The 20641-nt window shown below is 42.1% G+C and overlaps 2 protein-coding genes across 5 annotated transcripts in view; both read left to right on the top strand.

The window, feature by feature from the left end:
• The window catches only part of PTPRR (protein tyrosine phosphatase, receptor type, R), a 177573-nt gene extending 173711 nt beyond the window's left edge, over nt 1-3862 (top strand). For all 3 annotated transcript variants that reach the window (XM_014964296.1, XM_014964295.1, XM_014964297.1), the window contains one exon: nt 2643-3862. In XM_014964296.1, the coding sequence (XP_014819782.1) occupies nt 2643-2736 (94 nt within the window). In that variant the 3' untranslated portion in view covers nt 2737-3862. The remainder of the gene's footprint in view (nt 1-2642) is intronic.
• Nucleotides 3863-4610: 748 nt separating this feature from the next.
• The window catches only part of PTPRB (protein tyrosine phosphatase, receptor type, B), a 63900-nt gene continuing 47869 nt past the window's right edge, over nt 4611-20641 (top strand). The window contains exons 1-3 of one of the 2 annotated variants that reach the window (XM_014964045.1): nt 4611-4686; nt 5987-6379; nt 14899-15134. In XM_014964045.1, the coding sequence (XP_014819531.1) occupies nt 4632-4686; nt 5987-6379; nt 14899-15134 (684 nt within the window). In that variant the 5' untranslated portion in view covers nt 4611-4631. The remainder of the gene's footprint in view (nt 4687-5986; nt 6380-14898; nt 15135-20641) is intronic. The other variant, XM_014964046.1, reaches the window with a different exon arrangement.

Raw genomic sequence — 20641 nt, forward strand, 5'->3', positions numbered from 1 at the left:
GCTGCATCCAGCTCTGGAGCTTAAGAAGGACATGAACCTGTTGGAGAGAGTCCAGAGGAATGCCACAAAGATGATCAGAGGGCTGGAGCACCTCTCCTATGAGGACAGGCTGAGATAGTTGGGATTGTTCAGTCTGGAGAAGGCTCCCGGGATACCTTATACCAGCCTTCCAATACCTAAAGGGGGCCTACAGGAGAGCTGGGGAGGGACTCTTTATCAGGGAGTGTAGCAATAAGACATGGGGTAATGGTTTTAAACTGAAATAGGGTAGATTTAGACTAGATATAAGGAAGACATTTTTTACAGTGAGGGTGGTGAAACGCTGGAAGAAGTTGCCCAGATAGGTGGTAGATGTGCCATCCCTGGAAACATTCATGGTCAGGTTGGACAGGGCTCTGAGCAACCTAATGTAGTGAAAGATGTCCCTGCCCATGGCCAGGGGGGTTGGATTAAACGATCTCTAAAAGTCCCTTCCAGCCCAAACCATTCTGTGATGCTATGGTTCTATGAATCCCTTGTATAATAGTACTATCAAGGCCAAGTTGTCTAAACCTCTCACCTATGGACTCAGGTGCCCCTAAGCTGACAGGGACGAGCATCATTTACCCATACAGGATACAGAAGCACCACCACATCTGGGTTGTGCTTGCGAGCAGAGGCCAAGTGCGGTAGCAGCGGGCTCAGCCCCAGCCAGGCTTATACCTGCCTTCTTGGTGATTTTCTGTGTTTCTTCACAGAAGAGGAAGGAGCAAGGATGACCCCCACAAACAGCCTAGTGCAGCCAAATTTGTTTTAACCTGCCCTTCCTGCCAAGTCCTTCTCCCTGGATAAGTTCTCTTCCTCCTCCCCTTCCACACAGCAGATCTAACCTGGGAAACGCACTCCCTTAGAGCACATCTTGGGGGAACGTTGATGGGGGACACAGGGAGGGAAGCTGGCTGGGAAGGGGTTGCGTGGGCAGGGCAGGACGCAGCAGTGAGGAGGAAGGAAGGAGGCTAAGGAGCACAGAGGACCAGAGCAAAACCCTCCCGTCACCTTTAGATTCTTGCTGGATCTTCAGGCAGGGGACAGGCAAAGAGAAGAGCAGCTGAAGGCAGCAGGCAGCCAAGAGTTATGAATTTGTGGATGTCTTTGTTGGCAAAGCTAAGAGGCTGCTGCATTTTGCACCGGATGGGACCATTTAAGGGCCTGTGATTGAATTCCTAGGAATAGCATATTGTAGTAGACATGCAGCTCAGTAAAAGGTGTTCTACAGTTGCCTGAGCTCACTGGAGGAGCACAGAGAGCTGATCGCTTGCTTAAAGAAGTAGGTATTATTTTAATTATGTTTTTCTTGCCACAGCCATTTAACCATCCAGTAGCACTGACGAAAATTAAAGAACCTTATGGTTGTGGATAATGTTCTGTAATACTAAATGACAATACTTGTTGGGGCAGTTTTACCATTTTTCATATAGCTTTGTGTATCAGTAGATCCTTTTGTTGCTAGGGGGTTTGAAGGGATCACATGGGGATTTGTCAGACCTTCTCCTGTAAGATACCTGGCCTCAACAGTGCTCTGGATCCAAATCCCCCACAAATTTGATTGTTTCAACGTAGATCTAGCTGAAGCCAAATACAGTGCGCATCTTATATCTTCCTTCCCACTACAGCCTCTTTCATCCCCCCAAAGCTGCTCCAGGGCACGCTGAGGATGAACTGGGGGCTCAGTTCTAGAAGCAGAGTAAGCAGCTTTGAATACCATGGCAGATGAGGTAATAAATGAGGTAATAAAATAAGTTGAGGTAATAAAAGTGGAATTCAGTAAATTTAAGGCTTCACTCCATGAGAAATGAGACCTCAGTACTGCCCGAAGGAGACTCAGTTTAATTTCAAGCTGAATGATACCACTTTTACTAAATATCACACCTGCCTCCTGTAGGACATCATCCCCTTCTTACCACACTGCAGTTGGCACAGGAGATGTGGGACTTGGTCCTCATACCTAGACCTGAAAAAGGGATTGTTATCAGGTGAATATAATAAATGCAGGGATCTAATCCAAGCTGTCTGTAACTAGTCCTTTTTATGGTCAAGCTAAACTCTTTTGTATTGTTGGTGCTGAAATGAGTCACTGCTGTAAAATTTCTTAGGTGGCTGCTGTTCAGACAGGATGCATTGTAGGCGTTAGAAAGAGGACAGGAAGAGCTGTTTGCTGCACAGGCCATGTGAGGGTCACCAAAGGTTGCATTTTTAGTAAAGGACAAAAATGAAAGGCCAGATTCTGAATACTCCCTTGCTCCATCAATGGTAATCCTCCGTCCATGCGTCTGGCCTTCCTTGCCCAAGTGACTGAGCAAAATTCTCTATGAATGTGTTGAATTCGAAATGTAGATTTAAACAATGTAGATGCCAGATGTTTTCTTCTCTAGTTCTCACCCTGATGGAATCAGAAATGGTGGTTCATGGTGGGCATGTGCTGAATGGTGTAAGTTATGAAGAAAGTACTTCTGATCAGGCAAATTTTTCACTTAGTCAAGCAAACTCTAAGTCAAAAATTGAGAAAAGGGCTTGTATTATCTGGTGGTAATGGAGGTGGCAGGGGCTGGAGATTGCTGCTTTCTTAAGAAATAACATTTCATTCCGATGTGTTTCCTTTTCAGGGGTGGAATGGTTCAGACCAGCGAACAGTATGAATTTGTGCACCATGCACTGAGTCTGTATGAAAGCAGACTTTCTGCAGAAGCTGTCGAGTGAATCCAAGGAGGGTAAAACCGAATGTCAGTCTCTTGAGGTAATTCGTTTCATTACCTACCAGCAGCTTCTTCAAGGAGTTTACTGCAGTGGGAAGAGCGGCTTTGAGGCCAACTTCTGAAAGGATTGTGGACGGTTTGGCAAATGTGTAGAGATTGCTGGACCCTTACTGTATATGAATGTATTGTGAGCTTCCCAAAAATGATTTATAAAGAAGGTACCGTACTGAAACTACACACGGATTTCACGTATATATCTAAAGGTGGGTTTAATTCTGTGATACTGATATCTGCCATATGGAATGTATGTATGTGCTACTGCTGCAGTTGGATGGACATTGGAACTTCCACAGAAGAAATGTTTATCAAGTGTATAAATGCTTTAACGTTTGCAAACTGTCTTGTGAATGGACTGTCAACTGTACTGTAAAGTGCTATTACTTATTATGTGGTGAGCTTGTTTCTTGGCCACATAATATTCTTGCTGCTAAAATTGCAAGTGTTCAATTATGGATTTAAAAAAGAAGATGAGATAATAAAAAAATCAAAAGTCTTGTTTTTGAAAATATTCAAAAGCAGTTAATATTTTATATGGAAATATATGTTCTTCCTACTATTAACTATTAAACATGTATTTACTGTAGGTCTTACAGAGCAGTTGCAGAGCACAACGTCTGTTATTCAGTGTGTATGTATTTACCCTATACTGTTGATTGTCTTAGAACATGCTTCTGCTACAGACACAGATCCAGTGTATTTGTAAATTGTGTAAGTCATTTCACTTTTAAAAGAAACTTTGTAGCATATATTAAATGGTAAGGATTTTAAATATTTGTCTGTCTTTTATTAATACGGGATTTTTTGCTCATGTTGTTTATCTGCTCTTTCTATTTCAGTAAGAGATAGATGCCTTTAGTGATATGAACTGTTCCACAACAGGTTATACAAGAAAGAAAATGCTGCTATGACTGTTTCCTTTAACATTCAGTAAGAGTTTGTTTTTAAGAGAAATGCAAAGTTGGCATTATGACTTACAGCACTGGGAGGTCTGTTTACAGGGTATAATGAGTTTTTAATGCAGTGATGTTAACTTTGCTTCATACTGCTAATAAATTACAGTTGATATAAAATATTTACTGAAGTCTCTATTCTTGCTTAGAGCAGTTAATGCACCCCACACTCTTGTACCCCCATAAACAGGCACAGCTGAGTACAATTTGGTTAGCTGACATCATGGTTTCAGACCAATGGAGAGCCAATCCAGAGGGCATGGGCAATCTCCCACTGATGTGGAGCAAGGTGGATCACCTGATGGGAAGGCAAAACCAGCATTGTTTGATCCCTTGGGGCGAGTTTGTGTAAGACCCGCTGCAGACTTCAGAGATGTTTCCTCCTCCTCTTCCCCTTGCCTCTCCTTCTCCACTTGGCTTTTAGAACTTGTGGAGTTACAAGTATCAATATTGAGATTTTTCTTGATTATGTGTAGTTACATAAAAAAAATATGTGTCTGTTCCCTGGATAATACAGTATATGCTTATTCAGCACAATTCAGATCACCTGCAGACTTGTAAGATTTCACAGGCAACGAGTTACACTGAAGTATAAAACCTTTTTGTTAGACTAGTCTAAAGAGATTCAACGTCATTTCTTTTAGTTCCCCAGGTGTTTAAAAACCTCTCTCTCTTTTGCTTGTATTTTTCCAAAATAAAGCAACTTGTAAACTCTGAAGAATCATATAAAAGGACAAAGTGGTGTAAAACTCCCCAAAACAATTGAATAGAAGGAAGTGCTCGTCACCGACTTTTTCCCCCTGTGAAGGCACATTTCCTTCCTAGCCTTCGCTTCACTTATCTGAGGTGGGTTTTTTTAAGAGAAGCATGGGGAGTTGCTAGAGGGAAAATGGATTCTTTATTTCACGTCCTGGTTTCTACCTGTCTTGCCTTGACATTTTCAGGTAAGTGTCTCTCCCCCCTTCCCCTCTGCTGTATTGCTCTTTCTGACGCCGAGCAGAGCCCTCCAGGGCAGCTGGCAACTTCCAAAAACCAAGTCACTCCTTCACTTGGGTTCATATAAGAGGGATGGGGGGCAGGGCCAATGTATTCCGTTCTGTTTAGATTTCTTTCCAAAGGAAAATAAACTGTCTTCTTCTTATGCTGGAGATACCTCTTCTTTTTTTTAAGAAGGTCTCCTGCCAGACAATCCAGGAGCTGAGCTTTGGGGCAAGCTCTTTGAAGGGGAGATTCCTATTTTTCATTCCTACTTTGTGAAACTCCCAGAGCCAGGAGCTTTCTGTGATGCTTAGTTAGAAAATACTCAGGTCTGTAAAAACAGGGGGATGATAAACCTCAATCAAGGAAAATAAATATACATGTTGCATTTAGCACTTTGTAACTAATGAGGCTGGAAATGTTTGAGTAACTGATATTATAAAAAGTGAAAAACCTAAACAAGATGTGGCAGGGAGGCTGCATTTGAAATATCCAGTTCCGTGTTCTGTAACGAGTATGGCTTTTGTTTTGGTAACTTCGGGGTATTTTGATTAACGGATTGTAGTTCTTTTTATTAGAGTGTTTGGTGTTGATCTTTAAGTGTGGTGGCACAAAGAGCTCGTCTAACATGAATTAGGATGGTCACAAAACTATCAGCTAGAGGCGTTGGAGTAAATCCAGTAAAATAGATGTACTTCCTATTTGTAAAGAGCCTCCATTCCTGTAACGACACAGGCACTAAGAGGCATACAGATTTGGGAATGTACTCTTATATATGTTTTCTTCAGAAACACTATGAGTTTTACTAAAACAATTTCCAGGCAGTAAATTATATTGTAAAACTACTGTGTCATAAAACAGAAAAAAAAGACTGAGGGCTTGTGTAGATCTCTGTATGCTTTCAGGCAGGGGAAGTGGGGTATTTAGAATTGGTATTTAAAGTTAAAAGTTCTTGAATTTCTTTTATACCCAGTTTAATATTTTTTTTCGTTCTTATATGTAATGAAGGTCAAGGTGACCTTTGCCACAATAGGTTGCTTTTTGCATTCTCACTCTTTACATTACCAGCACTTGCGTCATGTGAGTTGTACGTTTGGGTTTTTTTTAAAATAGGTTCAACAGATGGAAAGTTCATGAGAAGTTCAACACATAGAAAATGGGAAGCAAGGTTTATTTGCTGATGTATTTTAAATAATCAAGAATTTGCTTTTTGTTAAATAACCATGTGTAATCTATTGTATTTTTTCTGGAATTTTCCTCTTCCAGAAGGGTTTCTGATTATCCATGTCCAGAAACAGCAGTGTCTTTCAGAAAAGAGAGGAGTCATTATGGAAAAGTGCAATATGACCAACCTCAACCAGCAGTGGCAGTGGACAACAGATGACAGGCTCCTCCATGTGAAATCCGCCCAGTGCCTGAGCATCTCTACACGCTCTGCCCTGTCATCTCGCAGCATCGTTGTTGATTGTCCCCAGGCAGTCAGGTGGACTTGCCAGGAGGAGGATGGGCTCCTGAAGGTGGCCAACAGCTCTCTCTTTCTTACAAAGCAAGGCCAGAAGGTAATGGCCAAGCAGAGTAAGAAATACCTTCATACATGGATGCAGCTAGAAGCCAGCGAGACGGGAAAACCTGTGTATGTAAATCTGTGCTCAAAGCAAGGTGAGCTACTCCTTGGGGGAAATACCCTGGAAATTTTGGTAGCAAAAACATATCTTTTATGCTAACTCAAATGTTAAAAATTATCATGATTTATTCATACAAAAAAACAACTGAAAATAGCTCAGAGAAATGTAAAAAGAACAGTTGAGATGAGTGCTGTCTTTCTCACAACTGGTAGGGGGTTTAAGCCATTTTATATTTTCAGGATGTCTCTCCTTTGCTCTACTGCCAATCTTGTCTCATTTCCTTTTTCACTTTTAAACAGAATTATGGGTACTAACTCCTAGTACTTTTAAAAAATATGGGTGTATAAAAGTCCTTCTCCCCCCTATTTATTTTATCATACAAATCCTGATTCAATCTGTCAAGAGCAAGAAGACATCTGAAAACCCAACACATGCACAATTATTTCTCTGATTAACCTAAATCCATCATTAGAGCAGACATATGGTTTACACATTCACATGCTTGCAGTGTCACTTTGCCCTTAGATGCAACATATTATAAGAACACTTAAAATCCTGAAAATAATTAACTGAATCAAAAATCTCAGAAATTCTTGAATAGCACTTTGAGATGCACGGGTCTGTGTACATACTTATAGATGTGTTGATACACCTGTGTGGTTATACGTTTCCATACCCATAACAAAAGGAAGGTAGAACAGTTTGAGTACTGCTTAATAATACTTTCCTTGCTATCCTGTTGTCAGTCCTCCCTGACAGTACTGTTGACGTTCTTCTTGCACACTATTAAGCAGTTCTTCATGGTAAATAAGAAAAACCTGCAGATTTACGTTTTTTTTTAATGTGGAACACACAATTAATTCTTGTCTTTACAGAATTTAAAAACCCCACAGTTTATGACCCAATGCTTTTGTATGTGGCCAAGTTTTCAGAGTGTTTAAAACAAATCCTTGTTCTTTCTAACCTTTCTAACCTCCCATTCATTGTAAGGCAGGGTACCATTTTTTTTCAGCAAATTTGCACTTGCAGAACCCTGCTCACAGCAGCAGGACTACTCACCTGAGTGGAGGTCTGAAAGGGCAGCTTGCAGAATCCTGAAATGGAAAACTGGCCAAGATGCCATTCCATCATATATATTTCAGAGATTAAAAAGGCAAAATTATTTGAAGTCCTGTGTATAGGGTGAGTATGGCTTGCTTATTCAAAGACACCATGAAAAGTTAAGATGAGGTACGCAGGCAGTGTTATTTTCTTTAAATAGCTGGATGATGTGTGCCCTAACAGAGCTAAAGTAACCTTACATCCTTTTCTTAATCTTCCTCAGAGGAGAGGCAATTTAAGACCAATGAATACTGAGTAAGACAGTTGTCATGGGGTATTAAAGCACCTTCTCATCTATTTACTGTGCTCAGTCCTTTAATGAATTTACCTTAATTTTCCTGAAATTCTTTCCATAGGCAGGCCTGTAGATCCACTTTAAGAATCTCACTGTGTCAGTTATCACCTTTTTGACAGCTCTGGGAAGCTCTGCTAAGAAATCAAGAGGACATTATGATCCTCAATACCTAACTAAGAATTCCAGCTATATAAGAAACTCATAAAGGGTTAAAGTAGTGCAAAAAGATCCATTTTCAAATAATAATAATAAGTACTACAGGAACAAATTCTAATGCCCACAGTGCTGGTCTTGACATACATATGCATGTCAAAATTTTCAATGTTGAATGCATAAAATCAGTTTTCCAAGAACATCTGTCCACTTTCAGTGAAAGCAGCAATGGATCAGCCTAAAATAATGTATTCAATCTATATTTAGCTAAGATAGTAAAAACCGAGCAAAGTCTTTTGGGCTGAAATGGCTGCTTTTCTTCTCCTTACTAATAACGTATTTTGATATAATTTACCCTTTGTTTTCATAGTACTCACAAAAATAGTTATATTTTGGCAAAGGAGTAACTCACTGAATTGCATCCCAAACATCTTATCAGCCCAGATATAGTACAAGTCCAAACCCAACAGCTGCAACTACCTTTTATTCTGGACCTGACTCAAATGCCAAGTATGATTTTTCTGAGCCTGTATAAAGTCTGGGCTTGGATTTGGATTTCAGATCAGCCATCTCAGATGTGTTTGGATATATATTTTTTGCTACAGTCCTGACCTCAATGACTCTTTGTGGAAATCAGGATCAGTTTAAATATGTACTCTGCCTCTGTTCCATCAGAGATCACTTTAAATCTAACAGCAGGCAGTCCTTCTCACACAAAGCTGTGGCTGAATCTGGCCTCTGGCTGATAGAGCTAACATGAAGAAGGGACACAAGGTATCAGTCTCCCTTGAGATGGTGAGACTTCAGTTCTCATCAAATTCACGAGGAGCTTCTGGGCAGAGAGTGGAATAGCCTCAGTAGTGGTAAGACCTTTTCACTAACCATCTGCTGGGGTCAGAGCTTCTCTAAGCACAAGACACAGGAGATGGGACAGGAATGGAAACAGGGAGGAGGAAAACAAGGGGGAAGTAAAGGGACAGAAGGCTGGATGACTGACAAGAGCAAAAAATTGTTGCATCCAAGTAACAAGTGTGAAACAAACCTCATCCCCTCTTTTGTTTGGAAAGTACCCAGAGCACCACTAATGCTAATGCACTAACACTGATGTCAATTCTGAGTTGTATAAGCAATTCTTAAAAGCTTCTTTTGGTCTGAGTAGGTTAGTTTCAATAATATATCCAATTAGAGAACAGAGGCAATGCTATGTGGCACCTCGAATATTACCAACAAACCTCAAAACCATTGCAGACCAACAATTATTTACTAAGTGGAGAATGACCTCAAATAGGGAGACACAAGTCCAAGCTGCATCCTTCAGTTATTCACTGAGATCTAGAGACTGTGACACAGCCTGTAGAGCAATCTGGATGCAGAAGGTGACATGAACTGCTTTGTAATATGGGGCTCTGCATTGCATTTCTCTTCTACCATATCATACATAGTGGGACATCTCCTGAACGAATTGTAGCTGCAAAACCCTAGAACTGTATATATTGAGACAAAGCCCCATTCAAGAGTAGCTGATTTTGTGGAGGAGAAAGGTTTTATTACTTACTGTTATGCACCAAGTACTTAAGAACCATAGTGGAATCTACAAAGATATAAAACAAGTCGGACAAGGAATTCAAATAGCATCTTTTTATCTCTTGTTTTGTTTGCAGTCTAAAATAGACAAAATATCAGACACTGCATGGCCCAAAGCTGGATGTGCTGTCTGATGTTTAAACTGTTACCTCCACAGTCCTTCTGCCTTTGCTACCCCAGTTTCTGGCCCTCTGTGTTCTCTTTCATGTGCGCTTCTCTCTTCCCCTTATCCCATTTCCAGTTTGCCTGCTTCATATCAGAACCTGAGCTTAGAGTTCACATCCCCACTGCTGGCACTTCAGTGGGTGAGATGGAGGGTAGAAGAGACTGGAGCAGTGCATGCTCCAAGCATGCTCCAAACCACCGGAGCAGCAGTAGCAACTGCAGAACATGGTAAGGGAAGACACATGCATCTTCTTGGCACTCTTGGGAAAGTGGAAGAGCACCAAGAAAGGTGGCAGAAGCACAGAAATGGCAGCAAACCTTACCCATTTTTGAGATCACATTAATATCTCTTTAATTATTCTACACCTTTAGTGTTTGTAATGACCGCAACAATCCATCCACAGGTTCACAACAGGTTGGATTTTTGTGCATGTAACCTTTACGAATTTCTCCAGGATAAATTAGAACAGTGAGAACCAATATTTTCATTCCACCTTTGAGTTGACCCCAGTTTTTTTCCTAGAAAACATTCACTCAAACCCATTTTTATCTCCTTGAATTATTAATTTATAGGATTTTGTAAGTACAAGATTTTGCCAACACCTGTGTGAACCCATGAAATACCAAAATGGACTTGAATCTTCTTTCTTTGGTCAAAGCAATAAATGGCTGACAACTTTTGCTTTTCCACCTGGAAAAAGACAGGCATCAATGGCAGATCCTTGGACATAATTACAAGACCTTGTACACAATCCAGTAGCGTACTGACAGAAACACAGAGATAAATATGTTTTTACATTTTGTTAAAAGAAATGGAAAAATCTGCAGTGTAGCTAGGTCTTTGTTTTTCATAAATTTTCAAATTTATGAAAACTGTGTCTCAGTGATCCACAGCTCAGAGAGTATAGAACAAAATCAGCTCAGCTATTTTCATAGGGAAAAAATGGAATGATATAAACAGCTTCCCAGAGTGACCAGGAGGATGGCAAGTCCTGCTTTACTATTTCATCTACTGCTGTGAGTGCTAACAGAGATGCCAGTTCCAGACAAACATACTGGTAATTTTTGATGATTACATTCTCTTCCCTTACTTTGTATGGATCTCTGTATAGAAGCTGGAGTGGGTTTCAGCTTCTACATGTCTAAATCTGGGCAACTGAAGGAAGGGCTTATTTCACTTGTCTCATCATGGGTGCTGTTTGCCATTTGAGATGCTCCAGGTTATCACACCTGACCTCTGACTGCCTACACAGAAAGACATAGCTGTCCCATAGGTGCTATGAGAGCCCTCAGCAGATGCCCCAGATGCCCTAGGCCACTTCAGATTGCTCTAGGTAACAATGCTTAGGCAACTGAACCAGGTCCTAGGAGTCTATGTAGAAGCTCCTATTCTGACCTTTCCTCAGTAGAGGAGTCCAGATCTTTAGGTGGCCAAAAATCCACTTCAGGGTGAGCTGGGGCTATCCAGAGAGTCAGAAGTAAGGCTGATGATAGAGCTATGGTATTATCACTATACTTGTCTGGGATGTTCTGATAAAGGTGCTGAAAGAGCCTTTAAGTGGCTACTTCAGCATTTCAAAAACAAGGAAGAAAAAGAGCAGCTTAGGAATAGACCAGAGTTTGTAGACATTTGACCTCTCTGACACGAGGTACATTCTACAATGCTTCAGATGAAGAAGGTAAAAATTTTTCAAGTGGCGTAGATTTTGCAGTTTTTAAAAGGACTACATTAAATGGGAAAGAAAAGACATTTAGTGGATTTTGTCCTTCTGTCACACTCCTACGTACAAAAGAAATCTGAAGTATGCTTTTAAAATAGAGTCTTTATTTTTGCAGTCTATTTACAAGTAGTTAGCTAAAAAGATAATTCATTTGGTCCAGCAGATCTTAAAACAACCCCTTCTGGTTTCAAGTCTCACTGTCAGCAAGTTGGATGCAGTCATACAGAGTATTTTTTCTTATACAATAGATATCTGATTCATTTCTGTTTCACTAGCAATTCAGCTTTAGTTTTCTGAAACCGTGCTTTAATGGGGTAGGCAGACTGACATGGCAGAAGCTATTTCAGAAAGCTGCACCACGCCGGCTCGTCTGAGTCTGAAGGCATCACTGTAGAGTTCTCAGTACTTGACAACCAAGCAGCTCTCTTACTCATCGTACACGCAAAATGTATGGATTCCCTTTCCTCGTAAGCAGCCTGCTGCTGTGCAGATGGATGCAGTCTGCAGGGCACCCCATGGATGAAATATGCTCTCAGTCAGAATGTCATAATTTCTCCTGGATGTGCTACTGATGATTACAATGGTATGTTCACACACTGTATATCATTCAGCCACTAGTGATCAATGTCAGTGTCAGTGCTGCAGTTCTGTTCCCATGGACGGTTTAATGACTGATTTCCAAAGAGACTGCTAGAACAATGCTAAACACTTCTGGAAAATCCCACTGTTGAGATTTCTGTCTAATTTACTGGTGTCCAGATGGGAGGTAAGTTTTTTCTGGTTTAAAAATTTGTTGTGTATAAATCTGTTTGCTTGGGTCTTATAACGTGCAGTTTTTTATAAGGTGAAGAAGGGCCATTGAAGAAGGCCTATGAGGGTCTTTATTCTATGACCATAGTGGCTTTCCTTGAAAAGAGAATATAAACCTGGATCCCAATTTTCTTGAAGTGAGGGCAGATATGAACCCTATAAGTCAGTCCAACGTAGCATACATAGAAAACGCTGGTATATATATCTGAAGTTCTGGTATGGCACAGTGCTTAGCACGTGCCACTTCCATCCATAGGTTACGGGTAAGAGACTGTTGTCAGTCTTTGCTGGGAAAGACCCTTTAACTGAAAACCCAGGATACCCCTGAGCTTAACAAGAGGAGTCGGGTTGTTCAGATGCTTGTTCATGGTACCTCCTCAGGCTGCTGGAACGTTTCTGAGCACCAAGTGTTTCACTTCCAGGAGGGACAAGCTCTCCCCTCGGCTCCTGCACCAGGACCGTTGCTTATCCCCTGGCTGCCGAGTCCCGTAAATGTCGCTGGCAGCACCAGCTTCCCTTTTATGGAGCAGCAGCTTTCTTGAAGCACAATTGCACTGGAACGCAAACATCTTCCTGTTGGAATCGCTGCTATTTGTCTGTAAATAAAGCCAAGATTTTTTTTTAATGTGTTTTTAAGTTGGGTGTGTAAATCTATATTTAGGAACCCAACTGATTGGCCTTTTTTTCCAAGCAGCTGCTGACCACTCAGATGTACTTTTTTTTTAGCCATCTTTCTATCAGTAAGTTCTGCTCCCTGCTGAACTTGGAGATATCTGAGAGGCACAGAGCCAGCAGGTTTAATTCTTTCCAAGTCCTTGGGGCTAGCATTTTTAGTTGCCTACCGCAGCCTTTCAGAGACCCCCGACTACCAGGAAATCTGCAGGAACAATGACTGACATGGAATTTAGGCTAAGGCTGGACTTGTGTCAGCTCATGGGTTTATTTCAGAAGCTTGACGACAGCTTGAGCACAGGGCTGTCCCTGCCAGACTCTTCCATGTCCATTTGGTGGGGGCCATGAGGGTAGGTGAGGTAGGAGCACAGCAGACGGCACCATAGGCGCTCTGCAGGGGATTCTGCAAACGCAGCAGCATGAGAGGGATCATGCAGTGTTGGACCAGACCTGAGGGCTCGATGAAACCCTTTTCACAGATAGAGCAGAACTAGGTCTGTAGTACTGTTTTCAATGCCTTAATGTGGAAAAAATATTTGATCAATATTTTTTGTAATTAAATGGGAGACTTGGAGAATTTTATTCCCAGAGAAGCACAGTTAAATAACAGCAGGGAAAATGTTTAATCTGGGTATCAACCCATTCCAGCAAACCAATCCTTTCCAAGAGGATCCCAAACTGTGTACCAGGTGAATGCACTGTGCTGTTGAGCACAGGAAAGACTTGCATGAAAGTGTCACTTACAAGGGTTTACAATGTCACTTTTATTTCTGGATGCAAATCAGAGCACTGCAAGTTTCTTTATATAAACCTGTTAACATATATATTTACACATACTCAAAACCCCCATCATGTTGTCTTCGTGGAAGCTCACCCACTGATCCTTTGGGTAAGAAGTAATCAGACATTGGCCTGCTAAGACATCATAATTGCGCACTAAGTAATTACATGTGGAAGCTTCTGCTGCAATTTAACCCAGTCATTAAAAATTTTTTTTTTGGAGGGTTTGTGAGCTAAAATTGTTGTAAATGGCAACCAGCCCAGTGGCTCAGCAGCAAAACAAGGTTCTGTCATGCTGGAGACCTCAGTTCAAGGACAGACAAAGTGTCTTGGGCGCTGAGCCAATGCACACTAGCTGTGCTCCAGCAATGGTAGGACAGCTTTTTGTGAGGAGAAGGGGCCAGTGAGTAATTCCAATCGCTTTGCTGAAATGTGATGCTACCAGATGTAGAGGCCACAACAGCTTGAACCCTGCCCTCGCAGCCACAAAGAAAGGATATTAAATACATACCAATGGGGAGGAAGAGCCATGAAAATGTGGAGGAAAAATGTGTAGTAAAATCTTTCCTGCGCTCTAATTGCAACTTTGGCGTTCTCTGAAGGATACGTGACTGAAAAAGCAAATCCACCATTATATTTGCAGACACTTCAGTTAAGTGATACGATTGTTAGCTGAACCTCGGAAAGGGAGCAGTCAGGGGTTAGCATGATCTCTGCATGGGACTGGTTTAAAAATGCAAGAGGAACATCCCATGCGGGCACGAGGAACTTATCTTGAACAAATATTATCTTGAACAAAAAAAAAATATCTTTAACAAATTACCTTGAAAAATTGCCTTGAACAAAGCCATATTTTGAACTTACACCTACAAAAGGCAGATGAGGGTCTGGCCTATCTACTTATAAAGGGGGGTGGGGTTGCCTATATAAAGCTTAAACTGTGTGCTCTTTGATAGACCCAGCAAGTGGAAAAGCTATGAGGGAAAACATTGTGCTGTTAATGACAAAGTACTGCCTTTCTCTTCACTTCAGAATCATTGATGGACTGTATTTAAAAAGAATGTTTTGAATGTTCAAGGAAAATATTTTTTTCTGCTTTTGTTTTGCACAAACTTTGGCAAAATGCAAGTTTGCACTGAAAACAAAAAACTATAGAACTGACAGGTGCACTTAACCTACTTAGGACTCATATCAGCCACATTCATTGGCATATAAAGAATTGTTTATAAAATTGTAGAGCTGCTTTTAATTACTTTCTTTAATTTATCTTAGATCTTCAAGATGCAGACACTTCTATATGGAGTACTATAACTACATCTCCCCCTTTAAACGCTGTTACACCTGGGCCTGAAAATCTGCTGAAGAGCAGCACAGAGATGTTCATCAGAAACGTGACTGGACACTTGAGTAAAAATCTCATTGAAAACCTCTACCTTGACTTGAAATCTGCGGTAACAGAGAAAGCCTGGATTCCAACTACTCTTCAGTACTCGAGCACTACAGAAGAGGTAAGGCAGAAGAATTATTGATTGATTTTTATTAAGCCTGCTCCACTCTGTGGAGCCTGATAGCTATTACAGGTGGATGTTCCGTGAACTCAAAAAAAAAAACCAGCTACAGGACTAAGCTTTGTTCTTTATTTCGATGGGATGCTTTGTTCATGCTGATAGTGCCCTTTGCTAGAAGCACAGCTGTGGAAAAGCTCTGCCTCCCCTGTACAGCAGCACAGCCCTGGTGTGCACAATGCGTTGGGAAAATCTCTAAGCTCGAGGGAAATGCTCAGGAAACGTGAGGAGCAATGGAAAGCTCATGGATGTGGCAGGAGCCACAGGAGCCCGGAGCTCACTGCTCTCGGTGACTTAGGCTCTGCCGTTGGTTTGGTGCATGACATGAGGGTCTAGCTCCAATTCCTCTCTAAGAATCACAGTATGTTTTATGAACTTATTTAGCATAATTGAGTCCTAAAATTACATACATGGTTTTACAGTTCAAAGCAAGTGAAATCTGAATGCTTTAACTTGCCTTACAAGGAACCCTGTCCTTGACCCTGGTCAGCTTATCTACTGACCAACAGGCAGAGCTGAGACACACAGCTGCTTCTTGATCTCTGCTCTCTCCAACCACAAACAGCCCTGGCAGAGGAGGGGAACAGGGGTGCCAGCCCCATCCACAGACACAGCTAACAGTGGGCATTCAGTACCTCAGCATCCGTTTGCAGTCTCTTTTTTTTTTTTGTGCGGGCAAGGCACAGTTTAGTAATTTGAGAGCAAATCTGGAATCCTCATTGGCAAAAAGTGCACGAGCTAAAGCGCGCAGGACATATTGGTCAGTGCATTGATTTCAGCAGTGGTTTAGAGCTGAAAATCCCTAAATTCCCTGTGGCTTCTTGTCCAGGAGACCACACTGCACTCAATATATTGGGGCAGACAAACATATTGTTTCAGTTATTGCTTTGGGTGTCAGTGTTACTGTGGATGAGACTGAAAAATGTGTTTTGTATTTGGGAGGGCTGTGGACAGAGAAATCTGTGCAATCTGGCATGAACAACATCACTAGAGACAGGGAGAAAGGAGTGTGACCCAGCACTGTGTTGACCCAAATAACCAACTTGAAGGTTTATGGACCCTGACACTGCTGTTTTAGTTCTGATGAGCAGAAGGGACTGAGCTGATGGCACCCTGTTCCAGGCTGATGGAGATGGTTCTTTAAAAATATTATTCTGCTTTGGTCCAGCCAGGCTGAGCTAATTTCCCCATGCCCTCTATCCAAATGCATACCTCCTGCACAGAATTCCAGTCTCCAAATGGAAATGTCCTATATAATACAGTATTATCCAAACTGCCTCCAGCACTCCTCCTGAATAATCCCACCACTGCTAGAGAAATGGCACCATTTGAACTGAAGCTACTGCCTCCTGTATTCCTACCCCGGTTCACCCTCTGATTCACATGATTTGCACTGAGTAAGTTGCTTAGGTTAAAGCTTTCAAGCCAGAATGCTGGTGACAAGCATTCCAAGCATGTCCACGGGGAAAAAAAAATCATTAATATCTGTCTCTTAGAGCCTCCAGACAGGTCTGGACATTCAGTTTAGGTAGACGAACTCAACATCTTTGGCCTCCATCTCTGTTTCCCTGTCTTTAGAGTGGAGTTAAAAACATTTTTGTCAAACTAGCAGGGACGTTTAAAGGATTAACCGGATTTAACTTGATACTTTGAAAACACATAGACTAAGTAAGCGCTGAGTATTGTTAGGAAGACAATACTTTCTATGAACTGCATTTACCCAGGCTAGGTTCTCTTGTTTGTAGAAGTAAAGCCTTGATGTTATTTGGCTGTGAGTGTACCCGTTTTTGGGGGGACACACAAGGGTGACACTTCAATTGAACAAAATGTTTAGTTTAGGGCAGCCTTGGATTTCAAGTAAAACTGCAGCTTGCACTTTCAAGCCATGACAAAAGCTATGCAAAGCCCATTTCCTCTTGATTAGAGAGACACACAGAGAGGCTGGTGTTAAAAAAAAAAAAAAAAAAAAAAAAAGACCCCAGGAACCCAAATCCCTGTTTTTAATCTATAACGATCTCTTTTTTCTTTCTGCAGGAAACTTGCATTGAAATATCATCCTGATAAAAACCCCGATAATCCAGAAGCGGCAGAAAAATTTAAAGAGATCAATAATGCACATGCAATATGTACCCAGGCTAGGTTCTCTTGTTTGTAGAAGTAAAGCCTTGATGTTATTTGGCTGTGAGTGTACCCGTTTTTGGGGGGACACACAAGGGTGACACTTCAATTGAACAAAATGTTTAGTTTAGGGCAGCCTTGGATTTCAAGTAAAACTGCAGCTTGCACTTTCAAGCCATGACAAAAGCTATGCAAAGCCCATTTCCTCTTGATTAGAGAGACACACAGAGAGGCTGGTGTTAAAAAAAAAAAAAAAAAGAAAAGAAGTCAGGAAACCTTGGGAAAGTGTCTGAAAGGGACTTTGGAGCCTGCTATTAGAGACACGTCCGGCCACTCCCAAAACTCACTTCCAGCTCTTTTTTTTTTTCTTTTTTCTTTTTTAATTACTTTCTTGGCTTGCCACGCAGATCAGTAAGTGTTAAAGGCTGTGGGACTGCTGATTTGCTAAAAGCCCATTTATTCAATACCAGTCTGGAAATAATTATTCGTATTATGTTGGCTATTCTATACAAATATCTTGCCACCAGTGAATTGTGGAGCCCTCCTGTTTTATTCCAGTGCTGGCATAGACATCTGTGTCAGACCTTACCCTGACAGCAGCTTTGTTCTGGATAATGTACTGAAGAAAGTCTCAAGACCTTTAATAAACCGGTACTTTCTTACTAATATAGCAGAGTAGTTTCAACGATTTTACAATAGCAAGAATAAGAGTAATAAAATAGGAACTTCTAAATCATGGGCAATGCTGAGAAGCAGCAACATCCCTTTTCTCTAGATGTTATCTTATGTTAGTTGGAAGAGACAGACAGACATTTCCAAGAATCTTTAAATTGTACTTGTGGTAGGTTCAATTTCTTTTCTGAATTTCAGGTTTGTGCTCTTGGGTTTTCTTTTTCCTCCACATTTCACATCTACTTAACTAACTTATGCCTACATATCTGAATTATGTCTTCCCTGCAAATTCAGATTATAGAAGTTGTCAAAAATCCTTACTATGTGAGCTGCACTTTTCAAGAAAAGGCAGATTATTCCAAATATTGCCCCTTTCAGAGAGGGGTTTGAAGTAATCCAAACATCCCGATAAGCCTTCAGATTTGCTCTTCTCCATTGCTAGTAAAATATTGGTGTGGTTTATGCCATCAGGTCCAAAAAGCATGATAATCTAAAGCTGAATTTACACTGTAAAACTCTCTTACCTTGAACTGATTACAAGACAACTGTCATTTTAGTCCAAGTTTAGGTCTAATACACACCTCATATTTTCCATTGTTTGTTTATCACTGTACTAGCTCTCTGGGGCACGGTCCCTCCTTTTGTCTGAAGTGCGTAAAACATCTCTTCCAAGGGAGAGCTTATTCTGCAATGAGCTTGAAAATAGCATAATAACCAATATAATAATTTAAAGTGATGCTCATAAAGTTATTAATAATCCCAAGCTTTGCAGAGTAAAGCCCAACACTTTCAGTACCGTGTCACTAGGACCAGGCATGGAGCTCCACTGGGAGTGATGAAGGTTTCCACAGGTGCAGGTACCACCCATGAGTGCTCAGACCATCAGTTTCTGAACGGAAAAATGAGAGCTAGGGTTTTTTAGACATTTGTATCTTGTTTTGACAGGCTGATGTCAGCAGCAGCTCCCCTAAAGGGCAGCACCTTTTTTTTCTCCCTAAAATGGGGCAAAAGTAAAATGGAAATGGCAAATTTGCTTGCGGTGGTGCTTTTGACAGTTAAAATCCCACATGCATCATGCAGTACAGAAAGATGCCATTCCCATCAAAGAAATGTCAAATTCCTCCCCCTTTATGCAATCCCAAATTTAGCCCATCGCCACTAGTTTATTGTCTATTTGAGTACCTGGAGGTCCCAAACCCTTCTGGCTGTGTTTCCTCTCCATTACACCAACCCACATACACATACATGTGAGTTTTAAGAGGCTGAAACCTAAACAAGAAGGAAAAGGACATGCATGACAGAAGTGGAGAGCTGTGCGGCGGCTGCAGCCGAATTCGGAGCTGCGAGCAGCTCGTTTGGGGCAGCCTGAAAGCAGGGAGAGTTTCTTGCTTTCCGTGGTGTGTGTAATTTTAGCTTGGGAGTTTTTCAGGGGATGTGGGAAGGAATTGTTTCAAGGACACAAGCCCATGCAGAACAAAACACAAAGCTGAGATAACTTGGCTGCTGACAGACGGGCTTCTCCTCCACCAGCGTGTGGGGCTGCGGGATGCAGTTTGGAGTTGGGCTCTGCTGGGAGTCTTCTTGCCACAATGCCTCTGGTCTTGGTGCCATGGGGCAGGGGAGAGGATGGAGACCTTGGCAGTCCACAGCTAATCCTTAAAAATGTCAGTGTTTGGGACACGGGAGCTAGAATCATAGAATCGTCTAGGTTGGAAGGGACCTTAAAGATCATCTAGTCCAAACATCAACCTAACTCTGACAAAAAAATAAATAAGAAATAAGCAATAAAAAAAATATCACTAAACCATATTCCTGAGGACCATGTCAACCTGTATTTTGAACACCTCCAGGGATGGTGCCTCAGCCACTTCCCTGGGCAGCCCATTCCGATGCTGGAAAACCCTTTCCGTGAAGAAATTTTTCCTAATATCCAATCTAAACCTCCCCTGGTGCAACCTGAGGCCATTTCCCCTTGTCCTACCTCCTGTGACGTGGGAGACGAGACAGACCCTCGCTTCTCTACACCCCCCCTTCAGGGAGTTATAGAGCTTGATAAGGTCTCCCCTCAGCCTCCTCTTCTCCAGACTGAAAAACCCCAGCTCCCTCAGCCTCTCCTCATTACTATCCAGACCCCTCACCATCTTTGTTGCCCTTCTCTGGACCCGCTCCAGCACCTCAATGTCTTTTTTGTGGTAAGGGGCCCAAAACTGGACACAGCACTCGAGGTGAGGCCTCACCAGTGCCGAGTACAGGGGGATGATCACCTCTCGGGCCCTACTCACCACAAATGAATGGTGGCTTAGGGACGGCTGAGGCCAAGAGAAGGGTGGGCCAGGAGACATGGTGGGTGTGATGGGTGGCAGGCATGAAGAGAAGGCAGCTTGCCAGGCAAGGCAGCCGGGGGGGGGCAGCTAAAGTGGCCTCGAGTGAGGTGCAGCTGGCGTGAGGCTCCCCCCCGACAAAGGCCACCATCTTGAGGGGGCGAAGGTCCCCCAAGAGCTAGGAGGAGTGCGGGGACAGAAGCCCCAGGGGAGAGCTGACACAGGGAGGAAGGGGCGAGGAAGGAAGGGATGTGGGGTGGGAGAGGAGGCAGGAGGAAGGTGGGACCCACAAAGAGCGAGGGGCAGCATCCCGGGACCCGCCGCCCGCCGCCGCCCCCG

This window comes from Calidris pugnax, unplaced genomic scaffold, assembly GCF_001431845.1.
Source record: "Calidris pugnax isolate Ruff unplaced genomic scaffold, ASM143184v1 scaffold44, whole genome shotgun sequence".
In the NCBI taxonomy this organism is placed as follows: domain Eukaryota; kingdom Metazoa; phylum Chordata; class Aves; order Charadriiformes; family Scolopacidae; genus Calidris; species Calidris pugnax.